Source organism: Pseudorca crassidens, chromosome 18 (genome assembly GCF_039906515.1).
Source record: "Pseudorca crassidens isolate mPseCra1 chromosome 18, mPseCra1.hap1, whole genome shotgun sequence".
Lineage (NCBI taxonomy): Eukaryota > Metazoa > Chordata > Mammalia > Artiodactyla > Delphinidae > Pseudorca > Pseudorca crassidens.
Window position 1 is genome coordinate 61,911,337 of NC_090313.1, and position 21,621 is coordinate 61,932,957.

General features: G+C 36.0%; 1 protein-coding gene across 4 annotated transcripts in view; it reads left to right on the forward strand.

Annotated features, from left to right (window-relative positions):
• The window catches only part of FNDC3A (fibronectin type III domain containing 3A), a 162,240-nt gene that overhangs the window by 13,902 nt on the left and 126,717 nt on the right, over window positions 1-21,621 (forward strand). For all 4 annotated transcript variants that reach the window (XM_067713874.1, XM_067713876.1, XM_067713873.1 and 1 more), the window contains exon 2: window positions 10,654-10,791. In XM_067713874.1, coding sequence (XP_067569975.1) covers window positions 10,693-10,791 — 99 coding nt within the window. In that variant the 5' untranslated portion in view covers window positions 10,654-10,692. The remainder of the gene's footprint in view (window positions 1-10,653; window positions 10,792-21,621) is intronic.

The following is a 21,621-nucleotide window of genomic DNA, read 5'->3' on the forward strand; positions in this document are numbered from 1 at the left end:
GCCCCAGTCCGGGAAGATCCCACATGCCGCGGAGCGGCTGGGCCCGTGAGCCATGGCCGCTGAGCCTGCGCGTCCGGAGCCTATGCTCCGCAAAGGGAGAGGCCACAACAGTGAGAGGCCCGCGTACAGCAAAAAAAAAAAAAAAGAGAAAATATTCTGTAAGTTATTTAATATAAATTCATAAGCAGCACATTGCTTATGAAATGTCACCATATAAGCCAAATTGGCAAGTTTATGAATGTACCTACTTTAGCAGCAAGGATAAAGTGATAAGCCAAAAATATTGTTAACATATGCACCATTGGACTATAGGGTTAATCAATCAGCCATCTCTGAAAACTAAATTAAATATGAGAATGATAAGATAAACATGTAGTAATTGCTAAATAAAAGCTATTAGATTTAAAACCATGACCAGTTGAAGACACTGCAAAAGCCAGAACTAATTGAAGAGAGCACTGATAATAGATAAACAGATAACAAAGTATCCTTCCCCTAAATTGTGGTAATTCTGTCTGTTGCATGGCAGCCAAATGTCTTAGTAGAATCCTGAATCAGAGGCCCAACTAATCTCCAGAAACATATTAATTTTAGTTTATAGATAACACATTTTTTTTAGTAAATAAGAACTCACTCTGTAAGTTGCTGGTAAGTAATACTTAGTCTTATGCAGAAATCTAAGAAAGTGCGTGTCATTTTCCCAAAATATCTGTAAAGAGAATACTGATTTTTCTTTCAATTAAGGGTATATCAAGAGCACGTTGGCTTCCATTGGTGAACCCAGACCATACTTTTTTAAAAAATCTTGCTTTTAAAGCATTGCCATTTGTGTTCTACTTGTGATAAATTCATTTACCTTTCTACTGCCCATTGCGTACATTAAAAATTAAGAGTAGTGAATTCAGTTCCCTGTCAAGATGGAGTAAAAGGGACTAAACTTACTCTTCTGTCTGAAACAACTAAAAAAAAAACCTAGAAAAAAAAAAACACATGAAACAGTAGCACTCAAAATGTTAGATATCATGCAGCGGAAGAGGGAAAACATGAGCCCTAAGATTGGCTCTGCTTATTGCCTGGAGGAAGTTCCCAGGGCACAGGGAGGGGTGTCCCAAGTAGGTCCCATCTCCCTGAGTTGAGATGAAGCTGGCAGTCCAAAGAGAATAATAGAGTGTACAGATCCAAGTACCAGAGAAGAGAGCACTAAACATAAAAAGGACCTCAATGATCTGAAGAAAGTCCCCCTTGAGTATTTAGCACAGTACTGATAAGGGCATACCTGTGAGGAAACTACCCGGGGCTAGAGAAAGAGTCACCTAAAAGGATTATATATTAAATAAAACAGTGTCCAAGCTTATACAAGGCCAGAAATAGTGCCTGTTCCCACCAGCCAGAGTAGAAAGCCTCATAATTCTCAGGGCATTTGGTAGAGTACTCTGGAGGGTCTTGGCTCAGTGGTAGGGAAAAATTAACCCTAGACTAAATGTAGCTGTGTTCCTGCCTAACGCAAGAATATAACTTTGTTCTTGCCTAAAGCAAGACCCCAAAGGATCAAACTGTTTCCAAGTCACTTAGCCACATCTCATAGCAAAGCTCAAGAATAGTTATAGGAATACAGAAATATCCAGCAGCCAAGAAGGGAAAATTTACAGTGACTGACATTCAGTCAAAACTAGTAAGCTTGCAAAGAAGCAGAATAATACAAACCACAACGAGGAGAAAAATCAGCCACTTGAAACTGGCCGCAAAATGACATTGATGATGAATTAATAGTCAGGAACATTAAAACAGTTACGTTTGTATTCAGTATGTTGGAGAAGCTAGAGGAAAGATTGAACATGTTATGTAGAAGTATCTTCTAGATTATAATTACAGTGTCAGAGACAAGATACATTGGATGGGGTTAATGGCATGTTAGACATTGCCAAAGAAAAGATTTTTGGATGTGAAGACATAGCAATAGAAACTGTCGAAAATGATACATACAGAGAAAAGAGAATTGTTTAAAAAGGTGAACTGAAAAAATATTTGAAGAAATAGTGGCCAAAATTTTTCTGAATTTGATAAAGACTATAAACTAAGAAGCATAATAAGCACAAGAAAGATAAATGTCTCCAAGGAACATCATAATTAAATCACTTAAAACAATGATAAAGAGGAAAAAATCTAAAGCAGCCAACATTAATACAGGACAAAGATAAAAGTAATAGATTGCTCGTCAGGAGCAATGTAAATTAGAAGGTAATGTAGCAATATCTTTAAAACACTAAAAGAAAAACGTGTCAACGTAGGATTCTTTACCCAACAAAAATATCTTTCAAAAGCAAAGTAATGACTTTTCAAATATGCAACAGCTGAAATAGTTTTACCTTCAGTCCTGTACTAAATGACATGTTAAATGGAGTCCTTCAAGCAGAGGAAAATTAAACCATATGGATACCTGGGCCTGAGGAAATGATAACTACATGGGTAAATGTATAAGATTTTAAAACTTATTATTTAGGTAATTTCAAAGGACAGTTGACTGTTTAACATGATAATGATAATGACTGTGGAGTTTATAACATATGTAAAAGTAAAATATATGATAATAATAGCACAAGGAAGGGGAGAAAGGGCAGATATATTGTTGTTAAGATTCTGATACTTATACCTGAAGTAGTAAGTTAAACTGTGATAAGTTAGACTGTGAAACATTAGACTGTGATAAGTTAAAGTGCATATTATAAACCCTAAAGCAACCACTAAAGTAATAAAGGATTATAGTCTATAAAGCCAATGGGGATATAAAACAATATAATAAATAATCGAAGACAAAGCAGATAAAGAGGAAAAGGGGAATGAAGAACACATGGGACAAATAGAAAACAAATAGCAAGATGGTAGATTTAAACCCAACTATATCAATACTCATAAACGATCTAAACACTATAATTAAAAGACAGAGATCATTGGATTCAATTTTTTAAAAGTCAATACCCAAGTATATGACACCCACAAGAAACCCACTTTAAATATAAAGACACACATAAGTTAAAAATAAAAGGTTGGAACATATACCATGCTAACACTATCCAAAAGAAAGCTGGAATGACTGTATTAGTTCAGAAGTTAGATTTCAGAGCAAAGATTACCAGGGACAGAAGGGTCATTTTGTAATAATAAAGGGATTAATTCATGAAGAAGACGCAATCCTAAATTTTTATACATGATAAAACTGCAAAGAGAAATATACAAATAAGAAATTTAGCAGAGGTTCTAATACCCCTCTCTCAACAATTGATGGAGCAGATAGAATGTAAAACCTAAAGCTTTAAAATTTCTTGAAGAAAACTTAGGAGAAAATCTTTGTGACCTTTGATTCGACAAGGATCTCACAGATAGAACTCCAAAAGCACCATCCATAAAATAACAAATTAATCTCTTGGATTTGTCATAATTAAAACTCCTCAAAAGACATTGGTAGGAGAATGCAGAGACAAGCCATAGACTGGGAGAAAATATTTGCCAATCACTTAACTTGATAAAGGACTAGTAACCCAAGTATATTAAAGCGCTATCAAAACTGAGTAATAAGAAAAAACAATGCAGTAACAAAATGAGCAAAAGTATTGACCAGATGCTTAACCAAAAAGCTATACAGAGGGCAAATAAGCACATGAAAATGTGTTGAACATCATTAGTCATTATGGAAATGCAAAGCCTGGGATTTTAAATAGATAGTAGGAAAATTTGGGAGGTGATGGGTAGGTTAATTATCTTGATCATAGTAGTGGTTTCATCAGTGTATTCATGTGTCAGAATTCATCACGTTGTATACTTTAAATATGTTATTTAATATGTGTCAGTTGGGCTTCCCTGGTGGCGCAGTGGTTGAGAGTCCGCCTGCCGATGCAGGGGACATGGGTTCGTGCCCCGGTCTGGGAAGATCCCACATGCTGCGGAGTGGCTAGGCTCGTGAGCCATGGCCGCTGAGCCTGCGTGTCCAGAGGCTGTGCTCTGCAACGGGAGAGGCCACAATAGTGAGAGGTCCGCATACAGAAAAAAGAAAAAAAAAAAAAGTGTCAGTTATACCAAAATAAAGCTATTTTTTAAATCTATAGTAGTTAGCACATTATATGTGCTTGATGCCATTTCCTAGGAACATTTGAATATGTATGTGTGTGTGTGTGTTTTAACCTGTAGGAAATAGCAGTTTCAGTCTGAGAGAAAAATTGATTTGGCTCATAGGCTATTGATTTGGCTGAAATATCCAAAGGCAACTTCAAAGGCCTCATTAAACTTGATTACTTACAAATACTTTCTTCTCCTTAAGGAAACTATTTTTATCTATTTCTAGTTGAAGAACAAGAATGTATTCACATCTGGGTTGGGCCCTTCAAGGATGAAGTATTCTTTACATTGTTATCACCCTGACTCCTTCATTATCAGTTAATACTTAGTGAAAATTAGTTTGACATCTGTAATCTGTATGGTCATGGGACTAGCAGCATCAGCTTAACCTGGGAACTTATTAGAAACGTGAATTGTTGGGCCCTATCCTGCACCTATTGAAACAGACTAGGTGTAGAGCCCAACAGTCTGTTTTAATAAACCCTGCAGGTGATTCTGATACATACCAAAGTTTGAAAGCTATGGTCTTAGAGCAGCAGTGGGACTTCAGATACTTAGGTACTGATAGTAATAGAATTCATTTCAAGAAATCTCACAGGCATACTTAAGATTTGTGTATTTCACCATATGTAAATTTTGCCTTCAAAAAAGAGTTAAATACTGAATAGTAGTTACTGAAACATGCCTGAGGTGTTTAGGGGTAAAGTACACTGATGTCTGCAACTTTGAAATGCATTTTTATTTTATTTTTTTAAAATTTATTTATTTATTTTTGACTGCATTGGGTCTTTGTTGCTGTGCGTGGGCTTTCTCTAGTTGTGAGTGGGGGCTACTCTTCGTTGTGCACGGGCTTCTCGTAGTAGCTTCTCTTGTTGTGGAGCAGGGGCTCTAAGTGTGAGGGCTTCAGCAGTTGTGGCACATGGACTCAGTAGTTGTGGCTCACGGGCTCTAGAGCACAGGCTCAGTAGTTGCGGCAAGCAGACTTAGTTGCTCTGTGGCATGTGGGATCTTCCTGGATCAGGTCTCGAACCTGTGACCCCTGCGTTGGCAGACAGATTCTTAACCACTGCGCCACCAGGGAAGTCCTATTTCATTTTATTTTTAATATTTATTTTGTTTATTTTTTAAATTTTTTTTGGCTGTGTGGGGTCTTCATTGCAGCACTCAGGGTCTTTGTTGTGGTGCCGGGCTTCTCTCTAGTTGTGGCTCGCGGGGTCCAGAGCACATGGGCTCTGTAGTTTGCGGCACTCGGGGTCTCTCGTTGAGGCGCGAGAGCTCAGTAGTTGTGGCACGCAGGCTTAATTGCCCCGCGGCATGTGGGATCTTAGTTACCCGACCAGGGATCGAATCCGTGTCCCCTGCATTGGAAGGCAGATTCTTTACCACTGGACCACCAGGGAAGTCCCAGATGCTATATGAATTTTAGAATGAATTTTTCTATTTCTAAAAAAATGCCATTGAGATTTTGATAGGGATTGTATTCAATCTGTAGATTGCTTTGGGTATCATAGAATCATAACAATATTAAGTCTTCCAACTATGAACACAGGATGTCTTTCCATTTATTTGTGTCCTCTTTAATTTGTTTTAGCAATATTTCATGGATTTCAGTATACAAATCTTTGTTTTCTTTGGTTAGATTTATTCCTAAGTATTTTATTCTTTTTAATGCTATTGTAAATGGAACAGATTTCAGATCGTTTCAGTTGGTGTATAGAAATGCAACTGATTTTTGTGCATTGATTTTGTATCATGCATTTTTAGTGAATTTGTTTATTAGTTCTAATAGTTTTTTAAAAACCTTTAGGATTTTCTACATGTAAGATCCTGTCATCTGTGAACAAAGATAGTTTTACTTATTTATTCCCAGTTTATATGCCTTTTATTTCTTTTTCATGCTTAATTGCTCTGCCTATGTCTAATGTCTAATATTGTGTCTATTACTATGTCTAGTACTGTGAATAGATGTGGTGAGAGTGGGCATTCTAGCCTTGTTCGCGATTAGAGGAAAAGCCTTCAGTCTTTCACCACTGAGTATGGTGTTAGCTGTGGGCTTTTCATATGTGGCATTTATTATGTTGAAGTAGTTTCCTTCTATTTCTAGTTTGTTAAGTGTTTTTATCATGAAAGGATGTTGAATCTTGTCAGATGCTTTTTCTGCATCAGTTGGGATGATCGTGTGTTCATTTTTACCTTTAAAAAATTTTATTGAAGTATATGCAGAGAAGTACATACTTAGTGTACAGTTCAGTTTATAATACACTAGTAGTTACCATACAACAGCCTCCCAGGTCAAGACGTAGAACAGTGCCAGCACCCAAAAAATTACCTTCATGCCCCTCCCAGTCCCCATCCTTTCTTCCTTTCCAAAGGCAATCACTACATGATTTTTAATACCACAGACAAATTTTATTGGTTTTTAAACTTTCTATAAATAAAATTGTGCAGTTTGTACTCTTTGTGTTTTTCACTCACGTTGTATTTGTGAAATTTATTTGTATTGTTCTCTATATTACTACTTCATTAATTTTCATTGCTGTATAGTAGTCCATTGGGTGAATCAGATACAGTTTACCATTTACTGTTGAGGGACATTTAGCTTATTTACAGTTGGGGGCTATTAAAGAATAATGCTGCTATATATCCCTTCTTGTACTTATCTTTTGGTGTGCATGTGCATGCATTTCTTTTTGGTATATACCAGGAGTCTAATAGCTGGATCATAATGGGGTCATAGAATATTTATATGTTCAATTTTGGTAGGTAGTATCAAACTGGTTTCCAAAGTGATTTTATGAGTTTTCATTCACATTCCATATGAGTGTGCTAGTTGCTCTGTAGCCTCACTAATACTTGATATTGTCAGTCTTTTCCATTTTTACTACCCTAGTATATGGTGGTATTTCATTATGATTTTAATTAGCTTTTTCCTAATAAATAATGAACTTGAGAATCTTCTCATATGTTTATTGGTCTCTTGAATTTCTGCTTTTGTGAAGAGCACATTCAAGTCTCATCTCATTTTTCTATTTTTTAAAAACTCAATTTGTAGGAGGCCTGTATATATACGAAATATGTCCTCTTTTCCAGTTATATGTGTTGTAAATATTTTTCAGTCTGTGGCTTGCATTTTCATTCTCTTAAAATTTTTTAAATGAATTGTAGTTCTTAATTTTCATGAAGTTCAATATGTCATTCTTTTCCTTTATGATTTAAGAAACATTTATACCCTGTGTAAAAAATCTTGCTCTGTGTCAGTTATGAAGATATTCTTTTGTGTTATCTCTAGAAGCTTTTTTGTCTTACTTTTTGCATTCAGATATGCATACAGTCTACTTGGCATAATTTTTTTAACATTGTTTAATTTGACATTAGTTAGAATTCTGACTAATAGAAAATTTGCAAGAATAGTACAAAGATATCCAGCTATTCTTCACATGGACTCCCCAAATGTTAATATTTTATTGTATTGTTACCACATAGATGGTCAAATATTGATAGATAGATATAGGTATAAACAGATATGCTGGAGCCATCTTGTACTTGTATACAAAAGTTGATTGCTAAAAATTCAGGCATCTTCAGGTCGATTTTTGTTTTTTTTGGTTTTGTTTTGTTTTGTTTTGCGGTACGCGGGCCTCTCACTGTTGTGGCCTCTCCCGTTGCGGAGCACAGGCTCCGGACGCGCAGGCTCAGCGGCCATGGCTCACGGGCCCAGCCTCTCCGCGGCATGTGGGATCCTCCCGCACCGGGGCACGAACCCGCGTCCCCTGCATCGGCAGGCGGACTCTCAACCACTGCGCCACCAGGGAAGCCCTTCAGGTCGATTTTTAAACCATGATGGCTTGAAATGGGGCATGGAGGAATATGTATTCCATGGAAATTAGCAGATGGAACAAATCACTTCTCCCCTTTTTTGCACATATCAAATATTATATTATTAAAAACAAGCAAAAATAGATGCATAACTTAAAACAAGTGGGTATTTGTGGTCACAAGATAAGATGAGAACATAGGAACTTAGTAGTAACAAAATTAGAAGAAATTGATTGAAAGAAGAAGCTGACAGTGTTCTCTATGCAGGAATGAAAGGAATTTTTAGGTTTCTAAATGCAACATTTTAGTTGCATGACTGAAGTTTCCAATTTGCAAGCTGAAATAAAACCAGCTACTTTGCACGTAGTGTGATGAATATGGCCATAAAAGAAGGCAGTTCATAAATGAAATGATGTTATAGCTTTGAAGAGAGTAAAATCAGAGATAACACCTTAAATGGAATGATAATATTAAAACACAGCATATGGCTTCAGATTCATTGTATAATACCACTGGAATTAACGGGAGATTCAGAAGAAATTTCTATTTTTATTTGTAAAGCTTCCAGTCCACCTCTTGAAACCAAATTATGGTTGTATCTTCAGCATTACATTCTAAAATTTTTGTAATAATGGTGGCTTGCAGTTTTAACTAAGCATATTAAATAAAATATTAGGATACAATGACAAAAGAAAAATTCTCAGTGGTTGTTATTTTTTTAATTTATTAATTTTAAAAGGTAAATTACTTATAAACTTTCTCTGGTTAATCCTGAGTTAGCTTCCTAAAATGTTTCTTCTTGAACTAAATCTTATGACATGCAAGAGGGAAAATACATTGACTCTTTCCCATCTTATATATAATTCTTTGTGTGTTCCACAGAGTGAAATTATTTGACATGATTTAAGGTACTCAGTGATTTTGTTGGACTTTAAGAAATATAGCAATACAGATTAAGCCAGAATTTAGATTTACTCCTTCATTTATATATGTCTATAAAAATGTTTATATACTGTATATATAGAACATACATGTGTTTATATCATATGTATTTATTATATATTTATATATATGTTATGTTTAAATGGCATGCATTTTTATGAGATAGCTAAATAATATAAAATGTTCCATACTATAGTTTTAAGTATAAAATCTTGAAGTAGATACCTGTATTGAATATTTGTTTTAATCTTAAAACAGTGTTGGGCTTCCCTGGTGGCGCAGTGGTTGAGAGTCCACCTGCTGATGCAGGGGACACGGGTTCTTGCCCCAGTCCGGGAACATCCCACATGCCGCGGAGCGGCTGGGCCCGTGAGCCATGGCCACTGAGCCTGCAGGTCCGGAGCCTGTGCTCCGCAACAGAAGAGGCCACAACAGTGAGAGGCCCGCGTACCGCAAAAAAAACCAAAAAACAAAAAAAAAACCCAGTGTTTATATATCTAAATAGAAAACTGTTTTTAGGTTAAATCAACTTATATGAAAGTTTTCTGCAAAGATTCAAGATTTTTAAATAAATAGCATGAATTTAATGTCTTATAAAAGTTAAACATTTTGACACTGCTGAATTGTAGAATGCGGCAAGCATCCAAAAATGTTTGTTATTTTGTCTTTCAGTATAGATTTGATAAAATTTATGATTGAGCTCAGTTGTACTCATTTTGACTTGTAATTTACTGATGTTTTAATGGTTGATGTTATATATGGTAGACTAATATTGCTTATATCAAATCTTTTACTTTTTATATAAGTGATAATGTATATACAGTTAAAGAGTTCTAAGTGTATGTGCTTGTATCACTGAAATGATTTGGCTTATTGTAAAGTATTTAGAAAAAAATAATAAAACCAGAATGACAGAAGACCAAAGCCAGAGCTTAACGCTTAAAACTTGAAGATTCTTTTTCTTATCCTGAGCAAATTTTTCAAATTTTGCTGTTTGAGGAATCAGTGAAAAATTATAATTCTTGTGAGTTCCTAGAGACTGATAGGGTGATGAGGGGAAACTGGGCCTTCACAAACACCTTCTCAGCTCAGATTAAAACATCAGTGATAGAGTTGCCTCATTCAATCATTGCATTTTAGTTCCTATCCCACTGTTTAGCTAAAGTAGTGGTGGTTAAATTAAATAAATATTATATAGAGGTGGAAGGGATAGAGAGACAGACAGACATGGAATTTATTTATTTTTATTTTTGGCTGTGTTGGGTCTTCGTGGCTGCGTACAGGCTTTCTCTAGTTGTGGCGAGCAGGGGCTACTCTTCGTTGTGGTGGGCGGGCTTCTCATTGCGGTGGCTTCTCTTGTTGCGGAGCACAGGCTCTAGGTATGTGGGCTTCAGTAGTTGTGGCTCGAGCTCTAGAGCTCAGGCTCAGTAGTTGTGGCGCATGGGCTCAATTGCTCTGCAGCACGTGGGATCTTCCTGGACCACGGCTTGAACCTGTGTCCCCTGCATTGGCAGGCGGATTCTTAACCACTTGCCACCAGGGAAGTCCCCAGACATGGAATTTAAATAGAAGCTCCTGATGTGTATCTTGGTTTGCTGTCTACATTGACAGACAGCTGGTAAATAAGAAATATATTTCCTTAAATGATCCATTGACAGAAAAAAGCTGTCAATAGAGTATTGTAAAATTTCCTTTGACAAGAATATATCTTTATCTTGAATGTATTATATTTTAATATATTTTTAACGATGTACACACAAATGGCTATGTATTTTTGTTTTTCAGAGTTGGAGGGTTATCCGGTATATTAATGTCTTATTGATAATGGCAGAACATCCACCACTACTGGATACCACTCAGATTTTAAGTAGTGATATTTCTCTCCTATCTGCCCCTATTGTAAGTGCAGATGGCACACAACAGGTAAGGAAACTGAAATGTTTATTTTCTTATGTCTAGTACACATGTATTTCTTTCAGAAGAATGCAAAATTTAGAACAGAATGAGGCATCACAACAGTAGGTTCCTGTTAATTCATATTTTAAACTCCAGTTCAAAATGTTGTTTTGGTTTTATAGGACGACGAAATAATGCGACTGTGAAGTTGCTTCTAAAATGTCTCACTAATTAATGATTAAATTTCTTGTGTTTATATTTAGTTCCCACTGAAATTTTTTTTGTTTTACTTTAGACAGACAATGTACTAGTCCCTGAGTGTTTTTTTAACTAAGTTTAACCTTGTACCTTAATGATTATTATAAATCATTATTTCAAATCATTATGAAATCATGACTTCATTATGTGATTAAATGACGGCCTGCATTATATTATAATAAAATGTTATCTCTTTTTCTTCTTTTCTCCTCACCGGAATCCCCCCTCCCAAAAGCAAACACACAATTCGTGGTGTGTTTTTCTCCCAACCCAGGGCTTTATAAATAAAGTTATCTTATTTTGTTGAATTTTGCCTCATTCCCCCAATAATCCTAAAGGGATGGGAATGAGGGACTTTCATAAGTACCTGTTATGTGCCAAGCAATGTACTTAATTCTCACAACTACCCTGTATGGTAGTGATTTTAATATTGTAAGTGAAGAAACAAAGATTAAGGACATAATAAATAATAATAATAAGAAAGAACAATTTGAGTTCTCACTATATAAAAAACATGTGCTAAGAACTTTATGATCTTATTTAATTCTTTCAGCAGTCCTGTCCCTATTGCAGATGAAACAAAATGAGTTTCAGAAAGGCTCAAGATCACACAAAGCTTTTTTGCTCCATTACTCATACAGCTTCCTTGGGACACTAAAATAATGCAGTCTTATTTTGTTACTTTACAAACTTCGTGTCTATAGTGGACAATTATTATTTGCTTACAAGATAAGGGGCTACTTTGTTAACTTGGCTATTGAAAAATCAAGTGATTAGCTTGTGTTCTAAAGTATATATTGGTTTTGATTTTCACATGTGCTCTGATAGCTTTTAGCAGCAACCTCTTTTCACTAAAGTTGCTTTTTATAGTCAAATTTAAGTCCGTTAAGATTTTTTTCTCCCTTAAAAATAATAGATGTGGCGGATATTCATTTACTTCGAGGCTCTGGGAGTGCTTTCAGTTATCATTGTTGCTTCAGGCAGATCACTGGCTTCAAGTTGTTTATAGTGTAATACAAGAAAGAATCTATTAAGCAGCCAATTACAGTACACTGATATAGTTGCTACAGTGTATAGTCTGTTAAAGGGAAGACAGTAGGCTGAAACAAGACCACAGTGCCCTCTCAAGACTTATTTCTCTCTTTTCCCCCAAAAGGAGATTCTATTGGCAGAATTTTTCTTGAAATCTTGAGGGCACCATGGCTAGCATATAGTAGTAGTTGTGTAGATGGATATAGAGAAAGGAACTGGGAATAGAAGAGCACACTAGAGCAAGATTTGAAGGATCAGGCAGAGTCACTAGGTCTAGAGGACCTAATATTTTTTAGTTAGGGTTTGAAAAATCAGGTGTCAAGAGGTGGAATAAAGCCTTAAATTCTAACTAGCAAAGACAGTGCCTTGTAGTTTGATAGAGAGAGAGAAAAATGAGTGGAAAGAGCATAGGATTTGGTTGATAGACTTAGATTTGATTTGGGTGACTTAAGACAAAGTATTTAACTTCTCTGTGTATGTTTGCTTCTCTATAAGATAGAGGTAGTAATAGCTGCTTAGAGTAGCTGTAGCTTTGAGCATGAAATGAGCTTGAAGGAGCTCATTAAATATTTGCTAAATTTGAATTGAAGCACTTAATAAATGTTTAAAAGACTGAAGAAACTATATAGGTGTGTCAGTCAGGACTTAAGTCAACAGAGATAGTTATAGTAAGATAATAGATAATTATGATGGATCCAAACTAAAGTATAAGTGTAAGAGAGTGGACCAATAGCTATGGTAGAATGTAAGGAACTGAAGAAAAGTAGATAACAACTGACAACATGCATCTCTTTGTCTTAACTCAGGAACTTAACTGGTATGCCAAGCATGGCCAAGTTAGAGCTTGCCTCTGGTGATATGACACTACCTGGTTGGTGCCCAGAGTAAAGAAGCAAGCTAAAGACAGTTCCTGACAGGAGGAACTCTCGGGTACATGCATGATGTTAAAAATTTAGGAAAACAGATAGGTTGTCCCTTGTCTTTACTCTCTTGGAAATATTATTCTATTTCTTGGGAATATGAGATTTCTGTTCCATCCCTTGATATCAGATTAATTTTCTTATGGTTGGCCATCCAGATTATCTATCTCCTCATTAATATTTTCTAATTTTTTATAGCAAACATTTTATACAATGTCACATTATACATAGCGGGTCTTTTGGCTTATGAATTATACTAGAGGGAATCTCTCCTGATATCATTACTGCTAGTGTCGCCTTTAGCGAAGCTATAATAGACATTTATCATTCTTTTTTTTTTTTTTAATTTATTTATTTATGGCTATGTTGGGTCTTCATTTCTGTGCGAGGGCTTTCTCCTGTTGTGGCAAGCGGGGGCCACTCTTCATCGCGGTGTGCGGGCGTCTCATTATCGCGGCCTCTCTTGTTGCGGAGCACAGGCTCCAGACGCACAGGCTCAGTAGTTGTGGCTCACGGGCCTAATTGCTCCGCGGCATGTGGGATCTTCCCAGACCGGGCTCGAACCCGTGTCCCCTGCATTGGCAGGCAGACTCTCAACCACTGCGCCACCAGGGAAGCCCTATCATTCATTTTGATTGGCAGCACCTGAACTATTTTTTGTGTTTGAAGAATTTCATTCCCCTTTTTCCTATTAATAAACTTTATTTTTAGAGCGTTTTAGGTTTACAGAAAAATTGAGCAGAGTGTTTTTCTCATATGCCTCTTCCACACAGTTTCCCCTATTACTAACATCTTAATAGGTACATTTGTTACAATTAATAAACCATTATTGATACATTATTATTAAGTTCCATGGTTTACATCAGGGTTCATTCTTGGTATTGTACAGTTCTATGGGTTTTGACAAATGTGTAATGCTGTATATCACTATTACAGTATTATACAGAACAGTTTAACTGCCTTAAAACTCCACTGTGCTCTATTATCCCTCCCTCAGTCCCCACCCCTGAAACTTTGGTAACCACTGATATTTTTACTGTCCCTATAATTTTTGTCTTTTTCCAGAATATCTTATAATCTGATTCTTACAGTATGTAGCTTTTTTAGACCAACTTCTTTCACTTAGCAATATGGTCTGGAAAATTTCTTCTTGTGGCTATTTCAATAGCTCCTTTTGGCTATTGTATAATACTTCATTGTTTGAATGTCCTGCTTTATTCATTCACCTGTTAAAAGACAGCTTGATTGTTTCTAGTTTTTGGTGATTATACATAAAGCTGCTCTAAACATTTATGTGTAGGTTTTTGGATAGACGTAAGTTTTCAACTCAATTGGAGAAATATCTAGGAACATCAGTGCTAGATTGTTTGGTAAGACTCTGTTTAGCTTTATAAGAAACTAACAAACTGTTTTCCAGAGTGGCTATGCCATTTCTCATTCTCAAGCATGTCCTCGATTTGAGATTGTATCCTTTCCTGATAGAGCAGGTAAAGCGTTTATGAGTGCTTGTGCTGCCCTGTTAGAACCCCCAGATATGCTTTAGGGAATTTGAACTTTAAGCACAAGTGGAATGCTCCCAGCTGTATTCACTATTGCTACCATCAAAAGAAAAGTTCAGGTATTTTGGTTTCTTGTGTAGTTCAGTACTTTCCTAATTTAACTTTACCTTCTCTAATTTTTACTCATTTACCTTCCAAAAATATTGAATGCATTTAAACTTTTGGCTAGGATCTTTCAAAACTCAGTGCCTATCTAGCTTCTTTATCAGAATCTTCTCCATTTCATTAATTTTTTAATTATTATTTTGTAACTCTATAATTATTTTCTCACTTGTACCTGCTTGATTTTGATTTATGGAGGTGACTGAGTAATGACATAGACTAATGCCATTGAAGGCAAAAGTAATGACATAGAGAGACTAATGCCATTGAAGGCAAATTACTTACATTTCCTGAAAGAAGGGAGCACACCATGCCATGCTGGGCCACAAGGGAAACATCAGGTTTTGGTCAGGAGGCAGAAGCAGGAACAAGAGGAAAGCCTAGGCCAAAGCCATTAAATTGGTGTTTTCTCAGGAAAGGTACAACAGTGTAGAGTAAGTAGCTTAGGATTGGCTATTTAATAATTGTGGCAGGCAAGAAATAACAAGTATTGACTAGGATATGGAGAAAAGGGAACCCTTGTATACTGTTGGTAGGAAGGTATGGATAAATTGGTGCAGGCACTATGGAAAACAGTATGGAGATTCCTCAAAAAATTAAAAATAGAACTACTATACGATCCTGCAATTTTATTTCTTGGTATTTATCTGAAGGAAGTGAAATCACTGTCTGGAAAAAATGTATCTACATTTTTGTGTTGCAGCATTATTGTGTTGTGTTTGTTGCAGCATTATTTACAGTAGTGAAGACATGGAAACAACCTATGTATCCGTCAGTGGATGAAAAGATAAAGAAGTTGTGGTGTGTGTGTATATGTATATGTATGTGTATATGTATATGTATGTGTATATGTGTATGCATACACACGATGGAATATTATTCAGTCATGAAAAAGAAGAAAATCTTACCATTTGCCACAACGTGGATGTACCTTGAGGGCATTATGCTGAGTGAAATGTCAGACAGAGAAAGACAATTACTGTATGGTCTCATTTATGTATGGAATATTTTTTAAAATGAACTTATAGATACAGAGAACAAATTGGTAGTTGCCAGAGGTGGGTGGTTATGGGGGGGTGGGCAAAATGGGTGAAGATGGCCAAAAGGTACAAACATCCAGTTATAAGATAAATAAGTCGTAGGAATTTAATACACAGCAAGGTGACTATAGTTAACAACACTGTATTGTATTTGAAAGTTGCTGAGAGAGTGGATCTTAAAAGTTGTCATCACAAGAAAAAACTTGTAACTATGTGTGGTGGTAGGTGTTGACTAAACTTACTGTGGTAATTATTTTGTGATATATTCATATATCAAATCATTACGTTGTACACGTAAAACTAATATAATGTTCTATCAGTTATATCTCAATTTTAATAGTAATCTTTTTATTTATTTATTTATTTTTATATTTATTTTTGGCTGTGTTGGGTCTTCATTTCTGTGCGAGGGCTTTCTCTAGTTGCGGCAAGGGGGGGCCACTCTTCATCGTGGTGCGCGGGCCTCTTCACTATTGCAGCCTCTTGTTGCAGAGCACAGGCTCAGTAGTTGTGGCTCACGGGCCTAGCTGCTCCGTGGCATGTAGGATCTTCCCAGACCAGGGCTCGAACCCGTGTTCCCTGCATTAGCAGGCAGATTCTCAACCACTGTGCCACCAGGGAAGCCCAATTATATCTCAATTTTAAGAAAATAAAAAAAAATAATTCTGGCAGATTTGGGGCTATACAGGTGGTCTTCAGTTTCCTGTTACTTGGCCGTGGGATGGTTTAGGGCAGCGGAAATATTGGCTTGGTGTGTAAGAGTTCAGTAAGGGGGTTAGTTGGAGCTGTAGACTTGAAATTGGTTGGTTTGCATATGAGAGGTGTGCTCCTGGCTGAGCTCTTTACTACCTCTAAGAATTGGTTAGCCCTGGGACAGGCAGTCTCTTCCCCAGCCAGCTCAGCCATCAATGCCAAAGCATCAAGAACACAGAAAATAAGAAAATATGGTTAAAATAATTGCCCCTGTGTTGAAAAGATGCCAAATAGACAAATACAGAATGTAAGAAAACATGGAACATCTCCTCAGCTTACTGTTTTCAACACCTGTTTAAATTGTAAGCTATAACCTGTATATATAGAAAAGTACATAAAACAAATATATAATATCGCACATGATTAAAGAGCATAAATCTTATAACTGCCAGCCAGACTAAGAGGTAGAATACTCTACCTCTTAGTGTTCCTTCTACATCACAATACCCTCTCTAGTTGGAGGTTACCACTATCCTTACTTCTATGGGAATTACTTCCAGACTTTTCTTTATAGTTTTATCTATGCATACATCACTAAGCAATAATTGTTTAGATTTGCCTATTCTTGATCTTTAACTAAAGTAATCTTTACTGTAACTGTTCTTTTGTGTCTTGCTGGGTTTGTACAACATTGTTTTTAAGATTCATTCTTATTGGATGTTGCTGAAATTTGTTCTTTTCATTGTTGTATAGGATTCCATGTATGGATACACAACAGTATATTCATTTATCTTTTCTATTCTTGGTGGACATTTGGACAGTTTCTAGTTTGATACTGTTTTTTCTTTTTGATTTGTCAAAACTCTTGATATATATTCTGGATATAAACCTTTTGTTAGTCACCAATGTGGTGAATGCTTTCTCTTATCCTTGTAACCACACTCTTTAGTGTCTTTTGATGAACAATTCTTAATTGTAATGTGGTCAAATTTATCAGTTCTTTTTATCTAGAGTTAGTGTATTGTTTTTTGTTTAATTCTTTCCTACACTGAGGCAATGAAAATATTTTCCTATATTATCTTCTAAACAGTATAGTTTTGCTTTGAACATTTTATTCAGAAATCCACTGGAGTTGATTTCTGTGAATTGTGTCAAGCATGGGTTCAATTTGATTATTTTTCCATACGTATATTGAATTATCTCACACCATTTATTGAAGTGACTATCATTTTCCTATCACTTTACAGTGATCTTTATGCCATAAGTTAAGTGACCATGTATTTGTGGAATTGTTTCTGGATTATTAATTCTATTCCATTGATCTGTTTGATTATTCCTGTGCCAGGAATACACCAATACTTTAAATGGAGTCTTGGTATCTAGTAGGGCAAACCATCTCACTTTGTTGTTCTTTGAGAGTGTCTTGATATTCTTGGCCTTTGCATTTACATATAAATTTTAGAATTAGCTTATCAGTATACACATACACAGCCTGCTGAGATTTGGATTTGGAGTACTTTGCATCTATAGATCAAGTTAGGAGAGAATTGACATCTTTATAATATTGAGTCTTTCAGTCCTTGAAGTTGGTATATCTAAGCTATTAGAAATTATGTGCGTGTCTGTGAAATTTCATGTCCTGTTGTTGGTAAATAGAAACACAGTTTATATTGCTTTAATATCTAGCAACCTTGCAGGATAATAATCTCTTATATTTCTATTACTAGAGAGTGGTACCCCCTCCCATTTCCACCCCTTGATTCTTCGACCTGGACTCGCGAGTCCTGGCTATGAGAGAAACAGCACCATATACTGGATACCAATTTAGGGCATATGCCACCTCCTGGAAAACCTTTCTGCAGCCTTGCAAGGTATTGCCACCTAGCTGTTTCTATAACTTAAAACATTAAATATTTTACAGTATTTTAATGAAATACATATAAGTGTATATATATACTTAAACCTGTTGTGAAAGACAGAATCACCAGACTGTAAAGCGAACAACATCTTAAGGAAATGAAACATAATGGTCATGGAATTTTGATGGATCCTGGTCTAAAAATAATTGATTTTCTATTAAATTAACTTCTAGATATTCTACAGTTAGAATAATTCCTAATTCTCTAGTTAAGTGACTTTGTAGTTTGTCAAATCCTGTGCCCCAGAATCCTGTAGAAATTGTTGACTTATGAGAAATGTAATTTGGGCTGAAGTGAGGAGGAAATAAAGAATAACTTCTAAGCAGCACTGAATAAATAAGGAAATGCATTCAACTGAAAATTATCCATGGAATACTGAAAATTCTTTAAAGTGAATCTGATTATAAACTTCTGTAATAGGAGATACTAAATGAAAAGGAGGCTTCTTACAAAAATGATTTTTCCCATGATCTTTTCTATGTTCTTACATTAGCTTAATACAAAGCAAGATTTTTTTTTTCAAAAATTATGCAGATGTTTATAGAAATAGAAGTTGAATTCTGCTTTTTCAGCTCTCGTAACATTTCCCTTTCAGTAATAAACCATGGTCATTATATATTCAAAGTACTGTTATATATCTTCTTACCACCAGATAGAATGCCCAGGATTCAAAGTCCTGAAATGCATTTGTGTGATTTTTCAGAAAAGAACATTTTGAAAATCAGACAAATATGCACATACATGTAAACACATGACAGAAAGTTATACAAGAAATTATAAGCAGGGACTGACCCCAGAAGAAGTTTACATTTTACTATACAACCTTTTGTACCGTATGAATATTTTTTAATCTTGTGGATTTATTACTTTTTCAATTTAAAAACTAACAGTTGAAAAAAGAAAAAAAAACATGCAGTTCCAAGTGTACATATACACATATATCACAGGAAGAAAAGCTCTGGACACATACATACGCATTTATTAACAGTGGTTCTTCTTTTCAGGAAAGACAGATTTGTTGGCAAGAGGTGGAAATTTTGCTTTATCCAAACTGTTTTAAGATTTTAGAATGTCTTTATTTAAATGAACATATGTCAGAAAAGTGCGCAAATCATTTCTGTGCAGCCCAATTAAAAAAATAAAGTGAACATAGCCCCTGTAACCACCCTCAGGTCAAGAAATAGAACTTTACCAGCACCTCCAAGGCGCTTCTTGGGAAGGATTAGCCTTGCAACCCTTCCCAAGAAGTAACCCCTCTCTCCCAAACAGTATCCCTTTTTTCCTCCCCAAACCAAGGATAAGTTTTGCCTGATTTGAATTTTACATAAATAGAATTATACTGTATATATTATTTTGCTCAATATTATATGCATGAGATTTATCCATGTTACCACCTGTAACATAGTATTTGCTGCATAATATTCCATTCTATGAATATACCTTAATCGCTTCAATTTACTTTTTTTTTTTAACATCTTTATTGGGGTATAATTGCTTTACAATGGTGTGTTAGTTTCTGCTTTATAACAAAGTGAATCAGTTATACATATACATATGTTCCCATATCTCTTCCCTCTTGCGTCTTCCTCCCTCCCACCCTCCCTATCCCACCCCTCCAGGTGGTCACAAAGCACCGAGCTGATCTCCCTGTGCTATGCGGCTGCTTCCCACTAGCTATCTACCTTACGTTTGGTAGTGTATATATGTCCATGCCTCTCTCTCGCTTTGTCACAGCTCACCCTTCCCCCTCCCCATATCCTCAAGTCCGTTCTCTAGTACGTCTGTGCCTTTATTCCTGTCTTACCCCTAGGTTCTTCATGACATTTTTTTTCTTAAATTCCATATATATGTGTTAGCATACAGTATTTGTCTTTCTCTTTCTGACTTACTTCACTCTGTATGACAGACTCTAGGTCTATCCACCTCATTACAAATAGCTCAATTTCTTTTCTTTTTATGGCTGACTAATATTCCATTGTATATATGTGCCACATCTTCTTTATCCATTCATCCGATGATGGGCACTTAGGTTGTTTCCATCTCCAGACTATTGTAAATAGAGCTGCAATGAACATTTTGGTACATGACTCTTTTTGAATTATGGTTTTCGCAGGGTATATGCCCAGTAGTGGGATTGCTGGGTCATATGGTAGTTCTATTTGTAGGTTTTTAAGGAACCTCCATACTGTTCTCCATAGTGGCTGTACCAATTCACATTCCCACCAGCAGTGCAAGAGTGTTCCCTTTTCTCCAGCATTTGTTGTTTCTAGATTTTTTGATGATGGCCATTCTGACTGGTGTGAGATGATATCTCATTGTAGTTTTGATTTGCATTTCTCTAATGATTAATGATGTTGAGCATTCTTTCATGTGTTTGTTGGCAGTCTGTATGTCTTCTTTGGAGAAATGTCTATTTAGGTCTTCTGCCCATTTTTGGATTGGGTTGTTTGTTTTTTTGTTATTGAGCTGCATGAGCTGCTTGTAAAGTTCGGAAATTAATCCTTTGTCAGTTGCTTCATTTGCAAATATTTTCTCCCATTCTGAGGGTTGTCGTTTGGTCTTGTTTATGGTTTCCTTTGCTGTGCAAAAGCTTTGAAGTTTCATTAGGTCCCATTTGTTTATTTTTGTTTTTATTTCCATTTCTCTAGGAGGTGGGTCAAAAAGGATCTTGCTGTGATTTATATCATAGAGTGTTCTGCCTATGTTTTCCTCTAAGAGTTTGATAGTTTCTGGCCTTACATTTAGGTCTTTAATCCATTTTGAGCTTATTTTTGTGTATGGTGTTAGGGAGTGATCTAATCTCATACTTTTACATGTAGCTGTCCAGTTTTCCCAGCACCACTTATTGAAGAGGCTGTCCTTTCTCCACTGTACATTCCTGCCTCCTTTATCAAAGATAAGGTGACCATATGTGCGTGGGTTTATCTCTGGGCTTTCTATCCTGTTCCATTGATCTATCTTTGTTTTTGTGCCAGTACCATACTGTCTTGATTACTGTAGCTTTGTAGTATAGTCTGAAGTCAGGGAGCCTGATTCCTCCAGCTCCGTTTTTCGTTCTCAAGATTGCTTTGGCTATTCGGGGTCTTTTGTGTTTCCATACAAATTGTGATTTTTTTGTTCTAGTTCTGTGAAAAATGCCAGTGGTAGTTTGATAGGGATTGCATTGAATCTGTAGATTACTTTGGGTGTAGAGTCATTTTCACAATGTTGATTCTTCCAATCCAAGAACATGGTATATCTCTCCATCTATTTGTATCATCTTTAATTTCTTTCATCAGTGTCTTATAATTTTCTGCATACAGGTCTTTTGTCTCCTTAGGTAGGTTCAGTTTAC